The sequence below is a fragment of the Callospermophilus lateralis genome, chromosome 1, assembly GCF_048772815.1.
Source record: "Callospermophilus lateralis isolate mCalLat2 chromosome 1, mCalLat2.hap1, whole genome shotgun sequence".
Lineage (NCBI taxonomy): Eukaryota > Metazoa > Chordata > Mammalia > Rodentia > Sciuridae > Callospermophilus > Callospermophilus lateralis.
The window spans coordinates 16,875,306-16,901,452 of NC_135305.1; the positions used below are offsets into that span (position 1 = coordinate 16,875,306).

At 38.5% G+C, this 26,147-nt stretch overlaps 1 protein-coding gene across 3 annotated transcripts in view; it reads right to left on the reverse strand.

Annotated features, from left to right (window-relative positions):
• Nucleotides 1-5,025: 5,025 nt before the first annotated feature.
• Nucleotides 5,026-26,147, reverse strand: part of Akr1d1 (aldo-keto reductase family 1 member D1) — a 40,576-nt gene continuing 19,454 nt past the window's right edge. For 2 of the 3 annotated variants that reach the window (XM_076860222.1, XM_076860223.1), the window contains 6 exons: nucleotides 17,785-17,862; nucleotides 12,582-12,704; nucleotides 10,350-10,459; nucleotides 9,503-9,668; nucleotides 7,104-7,186; nucleotides 5,026-5,068 (listed from right to left, as the gene is read on the reverse strand). In XM_076860222.1, the coding sequence (XP_076716337.1) occupies nucleotides 5,026-5,068; nucleotides 7,104-7,186; nucleotides 9,503-9,668; nucleotides 10,350-10,459; nucleotides 12,582-12,704; nucleotides 17,785-17,862 (603 nt within the window). The remainder of the gene's footprint in view (nucleotides 5,069-7,103; nucleotides 7,187-9,502; nucleotides 9,669-10,349; nucleotides 10,460-12,581; nucleotides 12,705-17,784; nucleotides 17,863-26,147) is intronic. The other variant, XM_076860224.1, reaches the window with a different exon arrangement.

Consider the following 26,147-nt stretch of genomic DNA (forward strand, 5'->3'; position numbering starts at 1 on the left):
CAGCTGCTGTGAATGTTTCACTCTCCTCCATTCTCTTGGTAGTCTTCTCACCATCTCACTAATTCTATCTTTAGTGAGGCGACTACGTTGTGATATGCATTCACTTTGTATTTATATGATAATGTGCCGCTTTTGTCCCGGGGGCTTAAACACTTAGACCTTTTTGCCCACCCAGGAACACCACTTGCAACTAAAACACTCAGGGATTACTCCAAGGGAACTGGGCTAACTGGGCTATGTGAAATAACTACACAAGAGACAGAAATACTTTTTTCTTTGGGGTTGCTGTGACGGCTCCTCTGACCTTAAGGGTCTGCAGAGAGACCACACGTGCTGACCCCTTTTATTGAGGAGAAGCTATTCAAATGAGGCAAGGGGTCAGGTTTTAGGGGGCTGAGTCTAGCTTCATGATGTCTGCTGTCAGCAGGTTGATTGACACCTGGGTAGGCCACACCCAAGGGCACAGTAAGATAAGGGGACACACAAAAGGCATTTCCATGGGACATTCTATCCCAAACAGGGCAAGGGGTAATATTACAAAGAAACAGGTGAGCATAGCTCCACCCGTGGGCCTCTAGGAAGACACGCCCATGCACAAAGACACTGTCCCTCGAACCCAAGAAGGGCAGGGCATCTAGCTATAGGGCTGCTGCCTGAGGCCTCAATCAGCCAGCCAGGGAGTGACTCAGTCACGAGCAAGGTTGGTCTCCCACAATAATGCTATTTTTAATTTTTTTTTTACCTGACAATTGCAATCATTTATGTACTCTGATTGATAGTCAACCTCACTGATTTTTTGCTGCTGAAGGAGATCTCCTTGTGGGAATCTGAAGTGAGGGAAACAAGAAGCTAAAACTTAGTACTCCATTGGTCTGAAAGTCCCTTTTGTAGGCATTTTTATTTTGTCTGCTAAGAACCCCCTCTTTCAATAGCCTATTAGCTGGGCATCACCCACTTAGCCTGTTTCTCATGAATGTGGGCAGAGAATTGGGTGGAAGAAGTTAAAGTTAGAAATTGGGGACTTGGTATCTAGAAGCAGAAATATTAAGGTTACAATTTAGATACAAGGAAGGCTCACATTCAATAACCAGGGCCCCACAAGATATCCAGATTTAGTTACTGGTGTGTGATGTCAGAAATTGGTCTAAACAGTGGAAACCTGAAATTTTAAGAGAGTTCCACAGAAGGACAAAGTCTTAGGTATATAAGTGTGCTCAACTTTTGTCAGTAGCCACAAAATGTGCACACCTTTATTATGGGGACGATGGCCAGAGTCTCATTAAGGGGTTCTTCTTCCTGCCCAGTATAATCCAAGCCACTCTAAGACTTACAATCTCAAATAATTAGTAAATAACAAAGCACAAATACTCAGAAATATATTTACAGAAAGGGAAGCCCCTGATAGATCTAGTCCACATGGGTTCTGGAACTAGACAAAAGACAAAATGGCTCCAGTGGTTTATTTAAGGGGGTATCAAAGGCAGGGATAAGGTTTCAAGGGTGGAGTCTTGCAATCAGCAGGTTAATTGACATCTTGGCAGGTCACACCCATCTCAGGTGCTGTATGGGATCTTTGGCAGAGCTTGAGGGGGAAGTTCACCTGCTTCAGTAGATCAATCCTTGTGGGGGTGCCACAGGGAGTTCCCAATGCCGGACTTACCCCTCAGAGGGCTGCTATGCACACCCAGCCCACAGATGGCTCATGACACATCTCAAAGTATTGAAGTCTGAAGATAGGGAACATGTCTATGCCCCTTTCCTGGCCTCTTGTGATGCTGTGTTTGATTTTTTTTTTTTTTTTAATGTATTCTAGTCAGTTTTTCCACTGCTTTGATCAAAAGACCTGATGAGAGTAATTTGAGGAGGAAAAGTTTCTTTGGGGATTCACAGTTTGGGGGGTCTTAGTCCACAGACAGCCAGCTCCATTGTTCTGAACCAAGGTGAGGCAGGACATCATGGCAGGAGGAAAGCATCTGGAGACATGGCACCAGGAAGCAGAGAGAGAGAGAGCTCTGCTCAAGAAGGACAAAAAAGATACCCCAAAGTCACACCCCCAGACCCCCACCTCCTCTAGCCACACCCTACCTGCCTACAGTTCCACCCAATTCATCCCTACTGGGAGATTAATGCACTGATTAGGTTAAGGTTCTAGTAACCCAATCATTTTGTCCCTAAACTTTTTTGAATTGTCTCTTACATGAGTGTTTTTTTAGAGAGAGAGAGAAAGAGAATTTTAATATTTATTTTTTTATTTTAGTTTTTCGGCGGACACAGCATCTTTCTTTGTATGTGGTGCTGAGGATCGAACCCGGGCCGCATGCACACCAGACGAGCGCACTACCTCTTGAGCCACATCCCCAGCCCTCTCACATGAGTTTTTGGAGGCACCTAATCTAAACCATAACAGAACTACACTTCCTGAGCTTGGCCTTTCTGGAGAACACTCAGGGGTAAGAAGATCAAAAAACATTCTGTGTGCTGAGGCAGGAAGTCCTTGCTATTCTTGCCCAGAGTATTTTCATGATCCCGTAGGCAAGGTAGGCTTCTACTCTTTCCTCCTTTATTAGGCAGTTGCTTTGCTATTTATGTATTATAGTCCATAGTTGATCAGAGACCACTGATTAGAAACACTGAATTGAAAAACATCTCTTTGGGGTTACAGAAGATGCAGAGAAGATCATGCTGGTTATTGATATCTGGCCTCTGCAAAGTGTTGACTGATGAAGGCCATGCTCACTGTGGATGTCTGGGGAGAATAGCAATGCTTACTAAAGGTTACGTATTCGTTTGTAGGGCAGCTATCACAGAGTTGCACCAGCCAGTGTCTTAGACAACAGAAATCCATTGCTTCACAGTTCTGAAGCTAGAACTCAAGATCAAGGGACCAGCAAGTTGGTTCCTACTGAGAGAGAATCTGTCCTGTGCCTCTTGCCAACTTCTGGTGGCTTCTGGCAATGTTTGTTGTTCCTTGACTTGAAGAAACGCCACTCCAACCTCTGCCTTCATGCTCACAGAGCGTTTCCCTGTGTGTAGTCTGGGTCCAAGTTTTCCCTCTTTTGTGAGGACACCCGTCGTGTGGTATAGGGCTCACACTTCTGTAACCTGACCCTATTTTCAAATAGGGTCGCAGTCTGAGGTACTAGAGGCTGGAACTCCAACATCTAAATTTGTGGGGATACAATTCATCCCGTAACAGACGAACAGCTTGAGTGGGGTGAGAGTGGGGGAGCGCCGACAGGCAGAAGTTCAGGCCAGGGAGGTCTTCCTTCCTGAATTCTCCATTTTCTATCTCCTACTCGTTTCCCTCCATCTCTGCTATGACTAAGAGAGGACTTTCCCACCTCCCATTTTTTTGAAATATTTTTTTCCGTGAAAAATGCTGGGACTCTTTCCCAATGCTTATCTTTTAAAAATGACACAACCAGTGTTGTCTCTATTTCCACCCCCACACCAGCCCCCTTGAAGGACTTTGAAGGGTTCTGACAACAGGGGCCAGGACTCGAGCTTTCTCTTCTTTCATCATAGTACCCCCATCTCTCCTCTCTTCCCAGTACTAAATGCACAGTAGGAACACAACCAAAAGCTTTGTAAGTACTTGAATTTAGACTATTCTTTCCCTTCTCCTTCCTGAGAAATAGAACAGAGATCATTGGGTGGAACAAATCATCACACTTTATTTCTTGTGAACAAAATATTTTCTAGAGAAAGCACTATAAATGTTAACATTGGAATCATTGGAAACAATGTGAATAGATCAATTGTTTTAAAGGGATAATTTCTCAGAAATAGGTCTCTTCAGATCATTGAACTTTATTTATAATCAACTGATCTTGGAACAACAAGTTTTGAAAAGCTCTCTAAAAACTCCCTGAAAGTGACCTAATATGAATAAATAAAATGTATTTCTCTAGTTGAATTGAAAATAGGTGTATCTTTATAGCTGAGTGCTAATAACTTTATTCACTTTTTAAAAATTTTCACACAGTAAAATTATTAGTGTTCTTTTGAACTTGCTACTGTTTCAAAATTCATATTATCCCAATAATACTCTTCAGGTCTTAAGAATAATAATTTTATAAGGTCTCATCTACCAATGTTTTTGAAAGCCTCCTTTAAAAATTCCTTCTTTTAAAATATCTTTCTTTTGACTATTTTCTGGTACAGGCTTTATTGGTGTATGTTGGTTGTTTCAAGCCAGTTCACACAATGGAGGGTGCGTGATGAACTAGGGCAAGAGTAATGGTAAGACACAGCTGGATTACTGGGGTGCTGGGGTCCCGTAAAGATGCATCAGTGAACCAGTAACTATCCATCTTTCAAACTAGCTAAAAGCTAAACAGGTACACACTGCATAGAAATGAACAGTAACACGAAAGACTTTGCTTACAATTGTTTAATTAGCTCAATTTTAAGACTTTTCTACGTTTCTTCCTGATCTACTCAAGATGCAAGAAATCACTTGTTTGTTAATAATATATGAGGGAAGGACTGGGAATGTATCTCAGGGACAGAGCACTTGTCGAGCACAGAGGCCCTGAGTTCAATCCCCAGCACCACAAAAACAAACAAAAGAACAATAAAAATAATGCTTGTGTGGTCTTCTCTAAGCTGTACCTGTATTGCAATCAGTGCCAAACCATCAGGCCACTGCCAGCACCCTGGCCCATGCCAGCTCCCCATCCTCTTTGCCATCCTGTTAAAGACGGCTTTTGATAGTGCCCATATCCATGTGTTATTTGTCTTTATATGTTGCCTTTCAAATATTTTCTAAAGTCTAAAGTTTTTCTGTCTGGAACATAGAAGACACTGATCTAAAAACTATGCTACTAGATAATTACTGAGTTATTTCAGATTTAAACATTTTTTCTTCATAGCTAAGTAAAGGTCACAAAAGATAAGTGTGGAACATTTCCATCATTACGTCATCAGAGGACAGTGAAACCCCTTTTATTTCCATATCCAGGAAACACCAGCCAAGGCGCCGACACCCAAGGGAGAGGGAAATCCGGGGAGTCCTCCCTGAAGTCAGTATTCGTCATGAAAGGGGTACTCAGGGTGATCACACCACCTGCCAAAACAGTTTTACCAAAGGAAAACGGTTCACTCAGCTGCGAGAATCCCATGACCTCCCCCACCTCCTGCACTGGCTGTTTCTCTCCCTCCTCTTCCCCCAGTTCCCCTCTGGCCAGCACCTTTACCTGGGGCTCTGGACAGTACACTGGATGTGAAAGTAGGTGGCAGGGGAGAGGGACAGGGTGTGGAAGGACTGGCTGCCACCACATTGGCTTTCCGCTATGAACCAAAGCACAGCGCTGAGTTGGCATGTGAAGTATTATTATTACCTGCCCCTGTGCTAGGGTTTAGATGTGCTGTCCCCCAAAAGCTCACGTGTGAGACAATGCAAGAAAGTTCAGAGGAGAAATGATTGGGTTGTGAGAGTCTTTACCCTGTCAGTGAATTAATCCCCTGATAGGGATTAACTGAGTGGTATCTGAAGTGGTAGGGTGTGGCTAGAGGGAGGTGGGAACTGGGGCGTGGCTTTGGGGGATATATTTGCATCTGGATAGTAGAGTCTCTGCTTCTTGATCACCAGGTGAGCTGCTTCCCTCTGCCATACTCTTCCTCCATGATGGAGCTGGCTGTATATGGACTGAGATCTCTGAAACTATGAGTCCTTAAGATAAACTTTTCCTCCTCTACAATTGTTCTGGTTGTGTCTAAGTCACAGCAGCAAGAAAGCTTATTAAAACACCACTTTTGCATGTGAAGTACTGTTTTGTGCTGATGGTGATGCTCTTATCTCTTAAATAACAACAGTGAAAGAGTCTATAAAAATGTGGAGTATGTGTGTGTCCTTGTCATTGAACAGCCAAGATCCAGTTCTCTGCAAGTACCACGAACACTAAAAGGTATTTTCTAAAAAGGCTCTCAAATGTCAATGATCAACTGAATGAAAACAAGAAAAGATGCATGGCCCAGCACTCTTAAATAATACCTTTTTTGATTAATGGAGGCTAGTCTTTATTTTAGCTTATTTATTTCTCCAGTTGGATGAGTTATTTTGCCCCCAATATTGTCAGAACTAATATTCAATGTATCAAATGTCAAATAATGTCACCACCTGCCTGTTAAAAAAAATCAGTAGATTGGTGGGTTGATTACATGTTACCATTTCTTCTTAACGATATTTATTCAGTAGAAATCATTTCTCTTCTAGAGTCGCTGAGTATCCTATAATTGGTAGTTTTATGTTTGTTTCTTTTTTGGTTGAGGCTGGGTGGAACTTTGGATGTCCACCAATTCCCCTTCTTGAAATCTTACATTAGGAAATTATTCTGTGACAATAATTCATAAACTCAATATTAACCCAGTCAGAGCACTTTCTGTCTCATTAAAAGCAGTGAGATCATTAAGTGTCCAAACTATGAGGATCAACTTAATGAGCATTTTTGAAAAGTCTACTGTAAGAGAAGATTGCAAAAGATGACGGCAATTAAAATGACTTGAAGAACTGGAAAGATTAATGGAGAGTGATTAAGAAGAAAAGTGTGTGGGGGGAATACAAATATATACATTTGCATATGTATGTGTATAAATTACATTATTTTTATTTTAAAAGACCTGCAATGTTTAGAAAATAAAGGGCTACTTTAGTTAATTGGTTGAACTTGGCAATGCCTTGAAGGAATATAACTTCTAAGTCTTATTAGCAAGAAAGTATTTGTATGAAACTATGTTCTTGGGCTCTTTCTCATACATCATTATACTTCTCTGCCAGAAAGAAAAAAAATTAAATAAATTTTCTCTAATTTGGACATTGCTTTGATTTTTAGGAAGAAATAAATGTTATTTCCATGTTTGTGCTGCCATTGTTTTGACATAGGTACATTATGAATTAATTTCCCTAGAGGTGCTGAGTCCGCCATGCCTTAACCTGTCACAGGATGTCATAAGATGTTCTAGGAAGTTCCTTCAGGGGAGTATTTCACCCAGGTGTGTTTAGTATTCAGAACATGCTGCCCATTCTTTACCCCAGTGCTCCTTGACACTTGCCAATCCAATATTAAGGAGCAGTGCCAGACCAGCCATCCTCCAGAACTTACATGAGCATTTCCACGAAGCGGATATTTGTATTCAAGGCTTCAATGCTCTTCATTTCTTCTTCAGTGAGAGAAAAGTCAAAGATCTGAAATAATGAAAACAAAAGAACTTTTTTTTTTTTTTCAAAAGAATATTCTTGAAGGTAGTCTTGGGTCAAGATTAGATCAGGGAACAGAGCCAGCAGTGGGGTCCCTTCAGAGGTGGATCAGCATCTTGGGGTTGTCCGAGTTGGGTTAGTGTTGGGGGCCACCCATCATGTGGAGCAGGACTCTCTGCTCTTTGTCTTTAAGACAGTCATGCTGAGGATATCTTATAGGCAACTGCAAGTGCTCTGAAACAACACATGTTCAGGCAATCTGAAATTCCAAAGAACTCTTTTTATTTCCATATATGATGCTGAATTTTTGATTATGGACTACTGCCTTCTTACACTTTTCATTTAAAAGAAATATTTTTTCTTGTCTCTAAAATTTCCGGCTTTTAACCTTTTGACGTGCTTTGTTTTATCTGTGAAACACTTTCTCTCATCATTGTTAATGTCTTTTCTACTTTTTCATTCTTATTGTTTTTTCTTAGTTTTATACATTTCTTTTTGCACTCTGGTTTTGTAATTGTCCTTCATTAGCATATTTATATTTTATTTTCACTTATTTTTAACAGTTAATCTGTTTATAATTTTCTTCTCTATTGCTTATTTTTCTACCCTTTAACTTCTATTTTAACATACTTAATGATTTATAAATTTTAAAAGTTCAGAAATACTTATGCTTTTTTGGTATATACACAACTAAATTAATAGATATGGACTAAAAAGGGAAAATTCCTCTCGTCACTCAACACCCTGTCTTATTTCTCCTCCTATATATTCCTCACAGATATTAAGCACATTAGGAAGAAAATGGTAGTTAACACAGAATATCTTTATTATCCTATAACTTTTCTGTGTTTATGCAGTGTCTTAGTGATACTAGTGGTCTTTTTTAATCAAAATGTATAGGCTGATGTTATTAATTTAATCACTTTTCATAGTACACACCTAACATGATTTATTTAAATCATTCCTCCATGGATTATTTCCAAGTGTTTTTCTTTCAAGGAATGTTTTTATTTGATTATTCATCACTGAAATATTGGAGTTTATGAGATAGAAAAAGGAATAAAAACTTCATAATATAAAACATCATGAATAAGCTAATCACTTAAAAAATGAATCCTATTCAAACTTCCTTTGTGCCTTGATTTCCATTCCTGTGAAAAGCCAGGAAGTCTAACGACAAGACTTCAGAGATTTATTCTAATTATAGCCACAATTTTTAAAAATAAGAATCTGGCACAGTTTCAAATCTACTTTGGGAGATATACCAAAAGAATAAGACTGGGAGGGAAAAAAAATCCCAAGGATTAAGAATCCTTTTCAGATAAAGCCCTCTCTTTATGATCATTCTGTAAAAGCCTTTGAGAAATATGGGACATCATCCTGTGTTTTCACATAATTTTAAAGCATATTTTGAAACATCAACACTCGATTCACTTTGTTTCTTCTAGGAGTCAGTGTACATATGCAATTGGAAGCTAAATTTTGTTGAGAATAAAATAAGCACACTTGCTTTCATAAACTTTGGTTTCAATTTTAAGATAAACTTCCAAATTTTCTCTCTCTGCATTACTCCTAGGCACTGATTTCCCTTGTTTAATGTGGACTGATTTTTCAATGATACTTTTTTCTTTTCCTGTGGTCTTAAGTGCATGGAGAGTTCACATTAGAAAACCAAACTCCTGATAGGCTCCTCAGCACCTGCATCTCTTAGAGTTTTCCATAACAGGAAATGTTTCAAGAAGGAGAGGCAGCAACTGTATTAAATCTGGTGGCAAGGTCTGGTAGGACAAGGACTGGGAGCTAATTATGAGGACTAGCTATGAGAAGGTCCCTGCATCTTGATCAGCTCTGTTCCCCTCGGACGGTTTGGGTAAAGTCTTGGTTTGAATGGGTCTAAGAGATGCAAAGCGAAGCAAATTGAGGGCAACTAGAACAGACTTCTCTCTCAAGGGGTTTGCTGTAAATGGAAAGAGAGAAGTCAAACTTCTAGAGAAAAAAAGTGAGTCTACATTAAATATTTTTAAAATGCATTCTTTTTAGTTATACATGACAGCAGAGTCTATTTTGACATATTTATACAAACATAGGATTTTGTTTTTTTAATTGGAGGTTACAGCTTGTTTCTTTGTTGGCTGGAGTTATATAATAGAGAGGAATAATTGATGAGCCAGGGGAAGGGGACATTTGAAATTGAGGTTATGGGGGAGTTATTGGGTGTTAGTAATTACAATTTTCAAGAACATTCTCTGAAAGCAAAGCAACAAACAGAACATCTTTCTACACTTCAAAAAACAATTCTCTTACCTGAAAGTTTTCTTTGATCCTTTCAGGCTTAAAACTTTTAGGAATGACCACCACCCCTCGCTGGATGTTGAAACGCAAAGCAACTTGAGCTGCTGTCTTGCGATACTTTTTCCCCAGTGAGTTTAGAAGTGCATCATTTAACAAAGGTGGAGAAGATACATTCACCCTTAAAAAAGAATCAACACATGCCTATTAGGCTGGGAAGAAAAGAACCAAGAGTTCATCAGTCACCCTTCCCTGCCTCCCCCTTCACCTGGTCACTTATGGGGACATTTGAGGTCACATGTAACAATGCCTCTGAGCATGAAGAACTCATCGAAGGAAGAGTGGCAGTTAGCAGGAGGAGGCTGAGAGAGGCAAGTGTATGGAGTTGATGTTTTGAGGATGAATTAATATTCTCTCAGTAAGTCTTAGCAGGATTAGTAGTAGACATACAAGGAAAAGCAAGAAGACAGGAGCAGAAGAAACAGAGGCACAGTTCTTGGAATCTGAGTAGAAAAAAATCCTACACATCCAAGAGAAATGCTGCCACTGAATCCAGAGGTTCAAAAACTCAAAAATTTAGGAACATGGCCCTAGAAACTCTTTGTCAAATAATAATTAAACTAAGATTCATTGAGCATTTCCTACTTGTTAAGCACTGAGAGATAATTTTGTATATTGAATGTGATCAACACTTATCTCTCGGAGGAAGGTAGTATCAGCTCTAATTTGTTTATATGGAAAACACTTGAAAAGATTGTTCCTTTCTCAAGATCACTCAGCCAGTCTCCCAGGGAAGGAGCTCCCATCACCTTCACCCCTACCCCCACCGCACGGAATAATTCCTGAAGAGACGCTTACTCACCAGTGTGGATTCCTAGAGGTCCCCAAAGGGCTGTAGGCAACAACAACAATGTCATGTTGTCGACAGAATTTCAAGAGTTTTGGCTGAGTGAAGTAGGGGTGGCACTCGACCTAAGTAATGGCATAGAAGATCAGGGCGCAGAATTAAGGCCTTGTAGTTTAATGCACTTCTACATAGTTTTAAGATACCGTTCTTCAGTGAAATCCCTTTTAGCAATACAATCACCTCCATCCTGTATATTGCATTTTGTATCCTGGTCTTTTCCCTAAATCTTATGTTCATTTCTCTTTTCCTCAAAAATCATTCCAGAATATAGTTTGTTAAGGTTTCATATAGTACGGACAACTCATGATTAATCATTCCCCTAGTTTTTCATATTATGTTTTGCCAGTTTTTTTTTTTTCATAACTAACATTTTTTTAGGGCTCTAGATACATGTGGTCAAATCACTTTCTATTAAGGCTGAACCAATTGGCACTTGACGGTACTTTATCACTTTCTTTATGGGAGTGTTATAATAAAACAGAACACAAAAGCTTTACTAATTTGACACAGTTCAAAATCATTAAACGTAAGTTTCTCTAATTACCAGTGAGTTGAACATTTGTCATGTTTATCCATTTTCTAATAAGTCTTTTGTGGATTTCTGTTCATTTCTGTCATTGTTTCTGTTGAGCCTTAATGTTTCTCCTTGAAGATTATTTACGCTAGCCTTTGAATTCATAAGGATATGAACCCTATATATTTAAAAACATAATTACTTTTGCTTGCTCTCTGTTTCTAGTGTTTTGAGAGTTTAGCATTTTTATACTCTTTAATATATCAGTTTTGCTTATGATTTTTTCCATGGCTTCTCTTTGTATCAATAGCCCCAGAAAACTAAAATTCTTTTGTTGTATTTGTAAATGATTTCTACTTTGAAAAAAACTGTTATGGTTTGCAAAACTCACTTGTGACACAATGCAAGATGGGCTACAAGATCCTTAACCCAATCAGTGAACTAGTCACTTGATGGGATTAATTGGGTGGTATCTGAAGGCAGGTGGGGTGTGGCTAGAGGAGGTGAGTCACTGGGGGCGTGGTCATGGGGAATATATTTGTATCTGGAGAGTGGAGTCTCTCTCTGCTTCCTGATCACCGTGTGAGCTGCTTCCCTCTACCACACTCTTCTGCCTCACCTCCAGCCCCAGGGAATGGAGCTGGCTGTCTGTGGACTGAGACCTCTGAAACCATGAGCCCCCAAATAAACTCTTCCTCCTCTACAGTTGTCCTATAGTCACAGCAGCGAAAAAGCTGACTAAAACAACTCTGATCAAAAGGATATTAATTTTGGAGTGCAATGAAGGTAAAGTGCTTGCTTATTTCTACATATCTAGACATGTTTTTCTCACACCATCAACTGAAGACTTCATCCCTCTACCGTTAGTTTGTGCTACTTTATTTTACATTAAGTACTTATTTTCTTATTCATTTTTGTTGAGGAGAGGGAGGATGTACTGAGGATTGAACTCAGGGGCACTCCACCACTGATCCACCTCCCCAGCCCTATTTTGTATTTTATTTAGAGACAGAGTCTCATTGAGTTGTTTAGCACCTCACTTTTGCTGAGGCTGGTTTTGAACTCGTGATCCTCCTGCCTCAGCCTCCCGAGCTGCTGGGATTACAGGCAGGCACCACTGTGCCTGGCTACATTAAGATTTTTTGTTGTTGTTTGTTTGTTTAGAGAGAGAGGGGGGGGGTTAATATTTATTGTTTAGTTTTCAGCGGACACAGCATCTTTATTTGATTTGTATGTGGTGCTGAGGCTTGAACCCAGGGCCACGCGAATGCCAGGTGAGCGCACTACCGCTTGAGCCACATCCCCAGTCCCTACATTAAGTTTTGATTATACTTTGGCCTGTTTCTAAACATTCATCATCTCCATATCTGGCTCTTGCCCCACTGAACTCTGTTTTAAATACGCATGTTGTGTCAATATCTGGCAAGTCTGATTTATTTCCACCTCATTCCTTTTCTGCTTCAAAAACCTTTTTGCTTACTTTTGCCTAGATTTGAATTTACAAATCTTTTTTCCTAAAGACAGAAGTTGACAGAAATTAAGATTTGCCCAGGATCCTCTGATGAGATTCCTGTGGAGCAACAACACTTCCTGACGCATAGTCCAAGCTTCTTGTTACTTAAATACTATATCGGGGTCCCCCCTCCACCCCAGAGGAAGCTGGTAGGCTGTACCTGGTTGCTGACTGGCTTGTATTTGAGTCCTGGTTTGTTCAGGATGAGTTCCAGCTGCCTGCGGTTAAAATTGGAGACGCCAAGGGATTTCACCAAGCCTGCATCTTTGCAAGCTTCCAAGGCCTGTAGGGTAAATGTCAGCAGGTTATAAAATAAAACTCACAAGAAGCAAGGATGAATACTTGTAAGGCCAACTGTAAATTATTTAGATGGGAAAGCTGGGTAGGTTGACACCTGTCCTGTGAAGGAAAAAAACAAAAGCAGGTGGAGAAAGGCAGGGCTCTGATTGAATGAGTTTGGAAAATATTCTCTAGTGTACCTTCCCCTGTTTTTTCACGATGCATACCAGCATGTCAATGATGATCTGTTTCTTGACATCTGTGGAGAGTTTCTCTATGGCATAGTACATGATAAATTTTCATAAATGTTCTAGTGAGTGTGGTAAATGTAAGTTTTCCTATGTTTGGATGCAAACTCTTTCTCATAGATATAAGTCTGTGTACACACATACGTACATTATACCTAAAATTGGCTTCTGTGTCAGAAGCTTCCTATGTACTAGTAGACTTGTCAATGTCTTCCAGCATTCTATCAATTCTTTTACTTTATATATTTTGAAGATATTTTATTTAGTATATATGTGTTTAAAATTATACATCTTCTCAGTAAACTATATCAACTTTTTTCTAAGCATTTAACAATATTTCTTTTTCACCCTTTAAGTTTTAACTTTAAGGTGGCTTTCTGCTTATGTGCCTCATTTTAATTTTAATCTGTCAATACTTGTCTTTTTTTTCCAATTTGTCTTTTAATAGGACTTTGTATCTTAACTTCTTATTCCAGTTTCTCTCACTTCTTCTGTTTAATTCTTACTTTAAAAAAGTATATATGTTCATATAATGTTTTCCTTAACAAGGACAAGATTTTAGCATGTCTATACTTTTTTATTTTGGGGGGGGGATTGAACCCAGAAAGTTTAACCACTGAGCTATATCCCCAGCCCTTTTTATATATTATTTAGAGGTAGGGTCTCTCTAAGTTGCTTAGGTCCTTGCTAAGTAGCTGAGACTGGTTTTGTATTCACTATCTATCCTCCTGCCTCAGCCTCCCAAACCAATAGGATTCAAGGCATGCACCACCACACCTGGCCACATTTCTTATTTTATTAACATCTATGATGTTAATACTGAAACTTTAATTGTAGTTTATTATGACTATATTCTCTTCATACTATTTGATCTTATCAATGTTATAGATATTAAGTAGTTTTAAGTTTAATTTGATCACCTTCAATTTATACATTTCTTGAAGTATCTTTTAGATCATTGCCCCTAATGGTTTTTCTTTTTTTTTTCTTTCCCTAATAGCCTTTTGATGGGTTTTGTATGTAGCAAAATTTCTAAGCACATGTAAGATCTGAAGCTATTTTTATCACACATAATTTTTCCTTATAGTTTGGATATAAAATACAAAGACAGCAATCTTTAATTCTTCAACACTTTGAAAATACTATATCTTTTTTTTTCATCCAGTGATGCTGGTAATAAAACAAAACTCACATCAAATTAATTTTATGTGACTAGCTCTTTCTTTCTGGAAGTTTCTAATTTAAAAAAATTGATCAATTATAATTGATATACAATAAACTGCATATATTGGAAGCCTGCATTTTGATGAATCTTCTGGATGCACCAGTAAGATTATCACTACCATCAAGATTTTGAACACCTCCAGTAGAATGCTGATAAATAATTGTTTAACAACTGGCTGTGGGTGGGGAGAAGCCCCATTTTATGGTGTTCATCAGTTTGTTGTCTAACTATTCACACTAGTGGCAGTCAATCTAACAGGACATCACCAGTGTTGGAGTTAGGAAGATTTGCACAATCAGTTCTCGAAAGCTGGTATGAGTCAGTTTCAGTACACCACTGAAAAGATGATCCCTCTTCCACTGAACTGCCCTGACCTTTCTGCTGAAACTCATTTGAGCTGTTTAGGTCTATTTCAGCACTCCCTACTCTGTTTGGAGTATATGCATCTTTATGCCGACAATACGTCACCGACATGATTCCTGTAGTTGTATTACAATTCTCAAAATCAGTTAGTAGAAGTCCTCCAAATTTATCCCTCCTTTTCTTCCTTTCCTTCTTTTCTTTCTTTCTTTTTTGTAAGTTCTTTGGCCATTATGGATTATTTGCCCTTCCATATAAATTTTAGAATTAGCTTTTTAATTTCTATTTTGACTCAGATGCATCAAATCTTCATATAAATTTAGGAATAATTAACATCTTAACCATATTGAACATCAAGGGATTGTATGCTTCTCCATTCATTTAGATCTTTGATTTCTCTTAGAACATATTGTAGTTTTTACTGTATAGGTTTTTCAATTATTTTGTTAAATTTATCTCTAAATATTTAATATTTTAAAAAGTTAATTTCTAATTGTGTGTTGCTAGGACATGGATGCATAGATTTTGTTTTCTTTTTGTCTTATGGGTTTTTTTCATGTTAGGCTTCCAAATATTTGGTGGCTTTTTCAAATGGTTTTTATTGATTTTGAACCTAATTCCAATTAGATAAGACAGTGCATGGTGTAATTAGAATATTTTAAAAATTGAGATTTATTTTATTTCTCAAAAAATGGTCCATCTTGTTAAGTGATCCATGTGTACTTGAAAAATAGTGTTCTGTAAATATTACAAGGTCAAAATGTTGATGATGTTTAAATTTCAAATATTGTAAAGATTTTCCATATACTTATTATATACCATATACTTATACCATTCAATTAATGGAAGAGAGGCTTTGAAATCTCTAACTATGAACATGAATTATTCTCTTTCTCTGGTCAGTTCTCATAGTTTATGCTTCATATATTTTGAAGTTCTATTATTAGGTGCATAGTGTTTAGGACTGACTCCTTTATCTTTGCTAATACTCTTTGCTCTGAAGTATTTATATTAAAATTGCCACTGCAGTTTTCTTTTGATTAGTGTTAGCCTAGAATATCATTTTCTATCCTTTTATTTTAAAAAAAATTTTTTAAAATTTTTTTTCCCTTGCAGAATTGGGAATTGAACCGAGGGGTGCTCTACCTCTCAGCTACACCCTCAATTCTTTTTAAGTTAATTTTTTTTTTTAAGACAGGATATCTCTCAATTGCTGAGGCTGGCTACAAACTTGCAATTGTCCTGCCCCAGTCTCTCAAGTAGGTGGGATTATAGACATGCACCAACACAACAAGTTTTGTGGTTTTTTTTTTAACTTAAAATGAGTTTTTTGTAGAAAATGTATAGTGATATTGGTTATTAGCCATTCTGACAACATGTCTTGAACTGGGATGCTTAGATTATTTATATATTCTGTGATTACTGATATCACTTAACATCTCTCATCTTGCTATTTGTTTTCTGTTTTCCCATCTCTTCATTTTCCATCTTTTTCTCCTGCCTTCTCGTGGGCTGACTGTTTTTCATTATTTGATTTTGCTTCCTTCATTGGCTTGTTTGTAATAGTCTGGAAATTTTAACATTTTCTCCTCATGTCTGGTATTCTGAAATTTCACCCCAATTCATCTAGGTGTGTGTTTTCTTGTCTTTTCTTGTTAGTACTCCAGGATTTGCATCTTTTTCTTTTTTTTTTTTAACTCAACTATTATTTTTTTTCCTTTTTTTATTAGATCTCTATTATGTGTATACTGGAAATTCTAATTTCACTTTTTGCATCTCTTAGCTTTTCTCTTCAAAATGTTTTTCTTCTTTCCTTCTTCATGTTGGGAAATCTCATCACTCTGATTTTTTAATTTAATATATTGTTTCCTTTGCTGGGCTCTGTGGTGCACACTTATAATCCAGTTATTCAGGAGACAGAGGAGGACCTCAAGTTCAAGACCAGCTTCAATAACTGTCTCAAAATAAACAAATAAATAAAAAGAGTCTGGGGATGTAGCTCAGTGTTAAGAGCATCTCTGGGTTCAACATCCAACATAAAAAAAAAAAAAAGTGTTTTTCTTATCCATATCCATTCTACTATTTATCCCAATTTCTTTCATTGATTTTTTATTTTTCTGATTATTATTTTTGCTCATTTAAAATGTTTAATTGTTCTTTTTTCCCCACATTGCTAATATCTTTTCTTATATCCTTTAATATATTAATTGGCTAATTTAAAAATTACTGGTTCTCTGCTTTGTTTATATTGGGATCTGCAACTGAGATATATGATTTCCTAGTGAAACAGTGCCTTGTCATTTTGGACTGTGAACTCATCTTCTCCTAGGGATTTGGGCCACTCTCTCAGGCAGTCCCGCAGACTGGAACACCAGCCTCCAAACCTGGTCAGCAACAGGGAGTTCCAGAGTAAATGTGTGTATCGTCTCCTGAAGGGACAGCGTAGATACCAGAAAACCAACTCAGTGCCTCCTGCACCCTCAAAACTGTAGTTCAGATCTTCAACTGTTACTTCCCAGAGAGAGTGTATAGAGAGATATATTCAATGTAAACTACATATTCATGTGATTTCCTAGCCTTTGGAGTTTGGAATGGTGTGTGAATGTTGAGCGTGAGTTTCTGACTATGGCAGAGGAGAAGAAAGTGCAGAGAGAAGGCCAGTACTCTCTCCTGCGTGTATTATCATCCCACTGCCTGTTGGGTCGCCTTCTTGTCTAGGTCACAGCGTCCACCGCCTCGTAAACAGGCCAGCTCAAAGGGTCCCTCCCATCTCCATGAATTCAAAACTCTCGTTCTCCTAGAACTCCCCACTTTTGTGATCTTGGGGAAGGAGCCAACAACTTGTTCAAACATAGAATCAGAATTATTTTTTAGCTTTGATGTATCATTTTGTCTCTTTTAGACATTATAGAATTAATTTTTTCAATTCAGTTTTTAAAATTTGTATATCTCATTTACATATTTTCAATTGCCATTCCATGAGAACAGATCTCCTTTTCTTTTTTTTTCCTACTTCCACACCTTCCCCTTCCCTTTCCTTGGCCTTCTTCTCCTCAGCAAAACAAAACTAAGAATCATCAGCACCAGGAATGGAGATTTCATGTGTCCGTACTTAGGGTTAGAAATACTGGCTCTGACTGTTAATTTCCACTGGGAGTAAAGGCTATGGTTTGCCATAAACCTGACAGGAACAATTTGATCACAGCCCTGAAAATGTAGTTTTTTTAAAATAAGAGACCATGTGAACATACCTCCCAAGTGGCACACAGATCTGATTTATGATACAACCACTTGCCATTCTCATCTTTAGGATACACTTCATTTCCAGGCTGCAACAAAACAAAACAACACAACAGAATATTATCCATTTTATTTATATCTGGGAAATAAAGTTATGGAATTTGATTTTTCAGTATACCAATATATCCTGGCCCTGAGAAAGCAATTCAAGCTGACTTATTTATATGTTTATATAACTACATAATAAATATTATGTATAGTTATATAAAATGATAAATTATTATTCTGTACTTTAATTGTATAATAATTATGTGATTAATTATATTAAAACATATCATTATATTATAGCATCGCCATATTGTACTGGGAATTCAAGATGACAGATGAGAGGCACCCAGCACCTGCCTGCTTCTCCATGAGATAGCATTAAGTCAGCAGGTGGGTAGCTGCTTACCGAGATGGGTGACTGTGGGAGAGTGCTGGAATTCAACAAAAGGGAAGAAAGAGACCTGGAGAAACCCAAAGATTTTGGATACCAGGGGCTGGGAGAAAGAGACCCCAGCACTGATCACACAGCAGCATGTCAGGGGGAGCAGGAATACCCACTCCGGTGGGGATGGGGAAAAGGAAGAGTCCCAGAGAGCTCTGTGAGCCCAGAATTCAGCACCTAGCAGATATACAGTCAAGACAGACAAGAGACCTAGGAACTGCGCAGTAAGTGAGATCTGGGTAAGTTCTGTGCACTTCCCACTAGTATATTCCCGTAGAGCTGAGAAGAATCTGAGTTTATTGCTCTGGGAATCAGAGGCTCCTGCAATTTGCTACATCTGTGACAATTACTCTCAGTGCTTGTATGAGCAGCTCCCTCATGCACCACTTTGCCTGAGGAAAGACTGACACAAACACCCTGAGAATTCTGTTATGGGAAACAGGATGGCAACGTGGAAAGGAGCAGTTTAAAATCTGCAGTTTTGAAAACCTGTCAACTAAGTCCAAAGGAGTGGAAGCCACATGTGATTTTGTGTGGGAACTAAGCCTGAGAGCATCAGGATGATGGGTGGTAGATCACATGGAAGCTGCTGCCCCTCAGTCCTTCCAGCACAGATCTCTGTGGGTTCCTTACCCCATCCCACCTGCAGGGGGTGCATGGACAAGCCACAGCACCAGCATTCAGCCAGTGCTTGTAGTGCAGAGCCCAAAGAGCTAAAGAGAAACTCTTTGAGTGGAGAACTCCATGTTCCATGTTAACTCATTCCATTGTGCAAAGTAGCTGAGAAGAATTCCAACTAGTTCCAGCCACAGGTCATTTCTCAATACACAGTGGTGCACACCATGATTAGAAAGAACTGGAGTGTGTGTGTGTGTGTGTGTGTGTGTGTTTTCTCTTTAATTTTTTAATTTGCTTTCTCTTTTCCCCTTCCCCTTTGATTTTTAACTTTTCCCCTGCTTTATATTCTTAAATGTAAATTTAAAATTAAAAATTTTTATTTTTTTCTGTGTATTTCCTCTCTCTCTCTCTCTCTCTCCCTCTCTCTCTCCCTTCCTCTCTCTCCCTCCCTCCCTCTGTCTCCCTTCCTCCCTCTCTTTCCCTTCCTCCCTCTGTCCCTCTCCCAGGGATTGAGCCCAGGGGTGCTTATCCATAGAGCCACATCCCCAGTCCTTTTTCATATTTTATCTAGAGATGGGATCTCACTGAGTTTCTTAGAGCCTTGCTAAGTTGCTGAGGCTGGCTTTGAACTGGAAATATTCCTGCCTCAGCCTCTGGAGCTGCTGGGATTACAAGCATGTGCCACGGTGCCTGACCCTATTGTTATTTTTATTGCCACTGCTGTTACTGTTTTGGTGCTTTTATTTTTAAATATTTATTTGTTTACTGTGCACACTTTGGGTTCTGCCATGGAGCTACCCTCCAGCCCGGGGAGAGTAATTGTGCCTAGCTCTAGTGATGACCTAGCCCCAGTTGAACCTTGGGAGATAACGTCAATTTAAGAACAGGGAGGACAAAATGCCCAGACAAAGACCATCCCCCAGTGGGCACAGCTAGGGAGCTCTGGACAGTCACCCCCACAGTAACAGGAGAGAGGAATAAGACTACTTTTGTGGACATGGCACCTATGAGGGCCCTCAGCATTTGTCACCAGCACACCCTCTCAGATTGCACAAGACTAGATGTGAGTGCCAGAGGGGGAGCTGGGATCCTGGTCCCTGGCTCCCCACATGAAACACACCAGGAACTGTGCCAGGGTGTAAACAGAGGGTAAAGTTCCAGGCCCTTCACCATGATTGCACAGCCAGTATCAGAATCTCTTCCAAGTAACAGCCAATGTCATCAGTGTCTGTGGAAATCCCCCTCCCTGATAGGGGCTTCTGCTCCGACTGCAGGAATAATCCCAGAGGGTCACCTCTGTACCACATCTGCCTGAATTACCAGAGGGACCCCAGTCTCATAAGACCTACCGAGAAAGTGGGCTGCTCGGGCCCTGATACAGTGTGTATTCTGCCAAAATCCACTCATCTCAGCCCAGAAGCCACAGGGAGATTACACTACAAAGTCCAATTGGACTTAAACCCAACACTGCAGAACAAACCACTACCCTAAGATATCACCAGGAGAAGGCTACTTACTAAGAAGGCCCTCAAATAAAAGTGGAGGAGCTATTCATTCCAACAGATGCCAACATGGAAACACAAGAAATGCGAAAAAAACAGGCAATATGACACCTCATAAATCTCATAATTTTGTAGATCTATCAAAGTGGGTGAAATGATGGATAAAGAATTCAAAAGAGTAATTTCTAAAAGGCTCAATGAATTTCAAGAGACTACAGGTAAACAATTGAAGAGAATGCAGAATGTGAATGAGAAATTCAGTAAAGAAAAGATTTTGAAAAAGGACCAAACCGAAATCTTATAAATGCAAAACCTGGTCAGTCAGTTAAAACTTTGTTGAAAGCCTCAGCAACATGCTAGCTCAAGTGGAAGGAAGAGTATCAGAACTCAAAGAGAGATCTGGTTAAGTATTACATTCAAACAGAAACAAAGAATAATCAAGAATGTACAGAACCTACAAGATCTCTGGAACATCATTCACAGATCAGACATCTGCATCATCATCAGCATGCCTGAGGGGAAGAAGCTACAGGCGGAAGGCAAAAACCAAGCAGAACAAAACCCTGTTCAGTGAAATAATAGAAAATTTCCCCAATCTTGGGACAGGCCCAGACATCCAGGCATAGAAGGCATTTAGAACCCCAAACAGACGCGATCACCAAAAAACCTCTCCATAACCTATTACAGTTAAATTGCCAAAATACGGGACAAAGAAAGAATGTTAATATCTTCAAAAGAGGAGCACCAACCCACTTTTTTTTTCAAATTATTTTAGTATTTTAGCATTTTACCCAAGAGTACATTTCACGGCATCAGGAAAACGCCATCCTGATCATATACACTCACCACACGTTATCCATGAGGGGAAAAATGGTGACGATAACATAAATTGCTGAATCACCCATAGAACCTCCTGAACTCAACATTTATCACAAACTAGCTCTCTTGTCATCCCATTATAGATCTTTTTTACTGGCATTTCCCTTAATTCTTTTATTTTAATTTGTTCTAATTAGACAATAGAATGCACTTTGAAATATCATACAGAAATGGAATACAACTTCTCATTCTTCTGGTTGTACATGATATAGGATTACACAAGTCATGTAGTCATATGTGCGCATAAGGTCACAATTTCCCAATTCATACTATTGTCCTTCCTACTCCTGTACCCCCTTCCTTCCCTTCACTCCCTCTGTCTAATCCAAATTGCCTCTATTCTTTCCTAGCCCCTGGCCCTGCCATCATTATTGTGAATTAGCATCTGCATGTCAGAGGAAAACATTCAACCTTGGGTTCTTTAGGATTGGCTTATTTCACTTAGCATGATAGGCTCCACATCCATCCATTTAATAGCAAATGCCATAATTTCATTCTTCTTTAAGGCTGAGTAATATTCCATTGTGTGTATATATGTCACATTTTCTTTATCCCATCTTGTTGAGGGGCACCTAGGTTGGTTCAATAGTTTAGCTATTGTGAATTGAGCTGCTATAATCATTGATGTGACTGTGTCACTGTAGTATGCTGATTTTTTAAGTCCTTTAGGCATAAACCTAGGAGTGGGATAACTGGGTCAAATGGTGGTTCCACTCCAAGTTTTCTGAGGAATCTCCACACTGCTTTCCATAATGGTTGTACCAGTTTATAGTCCCACAGCAATGTATGAGTGTACCTCCCCCGCCCCACATCCTTGCCAATATTTATTATTGCTTGTATTCTTGATAATTGCCATTCTGACTAGAGTGAGATGAATTCTTAAGAGTAGTTTTGACTTGCATTTCCCAAATTGCTAGTGATGTTGAACATTTTTTCATATATTTGTTGATTGATTGTACTTCTTCTGTGAAGTGTCTGTTCAGTTCTTTAGCCCATTTATTGACTAGGTTATTTGTCCAAATCACATTTAAAATATCAGTAGATTTCACCACACATTATCCATGAGGGGAAAAAATGGTGATAATATAAATTAAAATATCAGTAGATTTCTCAGAAGAAATTCTCAAGGCCAGGAGGGGATGGAATGATGCATTTCAAGTCCTGTAAGAAAATAACTACTGACCAAGAGTGCTATATCCAACAAGATTATCTTTCAGCACTAGAGGTTAATTAAGGACCTTCCAAGATAACCATAATCTAAGATAATTCATGACCACTAGATTGGCATTACAAAGAAACTTAAGGAAATCCTATATCCAGAAGAAGAAGAAAAATAGACACAACCATGAAAGCACACAAAAGAATAAATCTCACTAGAAGACACACAAATGAAAAATAGGAGAGAATCAAACATAATCAATGCAGTAAACCATCACACTTCTAAGACAAATAAGGAAGAAGTAAACAAAGATTATTCAAAACAACCAGATGAAAAACAACAGAAAGACAGAAGGTACATACCTTTTAATAACCCAGAATGTAAAGGGTCTTAATTCTCCAACTGAAAGGCACAGACTGGCTGAATGGATTAAAATACAATACCTACAACTAAGTTACCTGTAAGAAAATCACCTCATCTGCACATGTGTATGCAAATGAAAGTGAAAGGACAGGAAAAGGTAAGATCCAATGGAATCCAAAATGAAGCAGGAACGGCTCTACTTACATGTGACAAAATAGACGTTAAAAAAAAAAACAGAAGAGGCAAAGAAAGTCACTATATTGTTGGATCAGACAATTCATCAAGAAGATGTAACAAACCATTTGACCCAGCTATCCCACTCCTTGGTTTATACCCAAAGGACTTAAAATCAGCATTCTACAGTGACGCAGCCACATCAATGTTTATAGCAGCTCAATTCACAAGAGCTAGACTATGGAACCAACCTGGGTGTCCCTCAATAGATGAATCGTGGGGAGCTGTCCTGGATGAACATGCCTTTAAGTCCTGAGTCCCCGGGGAACTGAACAGTTATTGCCTTCCGTCTGGCAGGGCAGTGCCAGGTGCAGTAACGTGGGTGTTGTTACCCCAGGCGTGGCTCCAGGAGGAGACGTCACCAGCTGGGGTTGAGTTACACTCACCTACTCCTTTGAAATCCTACCCCTTTACCCTTTGGGGGGATAGAATATTCCATGGAACAGCCTCCCCCAATAAAACCCCAGTGCGAGGCATGTTCTCTCTCTCTCTCTCTTTCTTGCCTGCCTTGCCTCCTTTGTGGGAACGGGGTCAGAGGATACATCACAGAGCCCAAAGGAAAAAGTTGTTTCTCTGTCTCTGGGGGATTTTTTTCATGCCAGCCCAGTTCATCCGGACTGACCCTGACAGGTTTAGCTGTGTGTTGCTACAATGACTGGATAAAGAAAATGTGGTACATATATTCAATAGACTATTACTCAGCTTTAAAGAAGAATGAAATTATGGCATTTGTCAGTAAATGGATAGAGTTGGAGAACATCATGCCAAGCAAAATAAGCCAATCCCCCCAAACCAAAGGCTGAACGTTTTCTCTAATATATGGATGCTAATTCACAATAAGGTGGGGGGGCACTAGAGAAGAATAGTGTCGCCTTAGATTAGGTAGAGGGAAGTGAAGGGAGAGGAGGGGAGGGGATGTGGGGATAAGAAGGACAGTAGAATGAACAGACATTATTACTTTATGTATGTAGGTGACTGCTTGACCAATGTGATTCTACAATATGTACACTCAGAAATGAGAAATTATATCCCATCTATGTATGATATATCAAATGCATAAATGCATTATACTGTCATGTATAACTAATTAAAACAAATAATTTTTTTAAAAAATGATAGGAAATGAAAACAAACACCACCCACCTGTTTATGAGGCTTTAAAGAAAAATTATAAGTGGCGTACAAATTTTAAAAAGATACAACAATTATAAATGTATATGCACCAAATATTGGAGCACCTAACTGAATGAAACAAATACTATTGGATATAAAGGGAGAAGTAGGCCTGAGTACAATAATAGTGGATGACTTAAATACCCCTCTCTCACCATTAAAACATTCAGACAAAAAACTCAACAAAGAAACATCATAGTTAAATTACACATAGATCAAATGTTCTAAACAGGCACCTGCAGAATGTTCCACCCAATAACAGCCCAATATACATGTTTTCATCAGAAGATGTAGTTTTTACCAAAATAGATTCTGTGTTAGACCACAAAGCAAGTCTTAACAAAATTTTTTAAATGGAAATAATTTCTTGCCTTTTATCTGATCACAGTGAAAAGAAACTAGAAATCAATGGCAAATTAAACCACAGGGATTCTACAAATACATGGAGATTGAAAAACACACTATTGAACAAATAGTGACTCACTGGAGAAATATGAGAAGAAATTAAAAATCAAATGAAAACTGAAACAGAGCATACCAGAATTTATGGAATACAACAAAAGCAACCCTTAGAGGGAGGTTTAGGGCCATCAGTGCTTACGTTATAAAATAAAAGCTCTCAAGTACATAATCTAATGATCCATCTCAAAGTCTTAGAAAAATAAAAACAAACCAAACCCCAAATCAGTAGAAGAAAAATCAGAGTAGAAATAGGTAATATATAAAATAAAGAACAATACAAAGGACCAATGAAATAAAGAGTTGGTTCTTTGAAAAGATAAACCAAATTGACAAACCTTTATCTAAAGTAACCAAAAGAAAGAGAAGAACTAAATAAATAAATTAGAGATAAAAAGAAGACATTACAATAAACATCACTGAAATTCCAGAGATCATTAGGGAATATTTTGAACATCTATATGCCAATAAATTGAAAAATTGAGGAGAAATGGACAAATTTCTGGATATCTGACCTAAAATTGAACCAAGAAGAAACAGAAAAACCTAAATAGATTTATAATCTCATAGCTTGTTATTAAAGTAATACAAAGCCGGGCATGGTGGTGTATGCCTGTAATCCCAGTGGCTCAGGAGGCTGAGGCAGGAGGATCTCGAGTTCAAAGGCAGCCTCAGCAAAAGTGAGGCACTGGGCAACTCAGTGAAACCCTGTCTCTAAATAAAATTGGGCTGGAGATGTGGCTCAGTGGTTGAGCTTCCCTGAGTTCAATTCCCAGTACAAAAAAAAAAAAAAAAAGAAGAAGAAGAAGTAATAAAAAGACTCTCAACAAAGATAGTCTAGGATTGGGTGACTTCACTGTAAATTTTATCAGACTCTTAAAGAAGAACTAAAATAGAGTCAAAAATAAAAATCACGTGATCATCTTGATAGATGTAGAAAAGTCTTTGATAAAGTTCAACATCCTTTTATGATAAAAGGGATGCTGAATAAATTAGTATTTGAATAAATTAGTATTTGAGCTTTGTATTCCAACATAATAAAAACTATAATGACAAACTTATAGCCAGCATCATACTGAATGGAGAAAACTGAAAACATTTCCTCTAAGATGAGCAAGAATGTCTACTCTCACCGTCCTCATTCAGTGTAACACTATGTTTTAGCTAGAGCAATGAGGTGAGAGAAAGAAACAAAAGGTATACAATAGAAGAGGACAAAGTCAAGTTTTTCCAGTTTGCTGACAATATAATTCTATACATACAAAATCCTAAAGACTTTTAGTGGATTGATAAACAGATTCAGTAAAGTAGCAGGACACAAAATCAGCATACACCAATCAATCGCTTTTCCATAAGCCAATAATGAACTTGCTGAGAAATCAGTAGTTAACCCCATTTACAATCAACAAAATAAAATAGAATAAAAACCTAGGAATAAACCTAAGGCTGTAGGAATAGCTCTACAATGAAAACTGTAAAATACAGAAGAAAGAAATT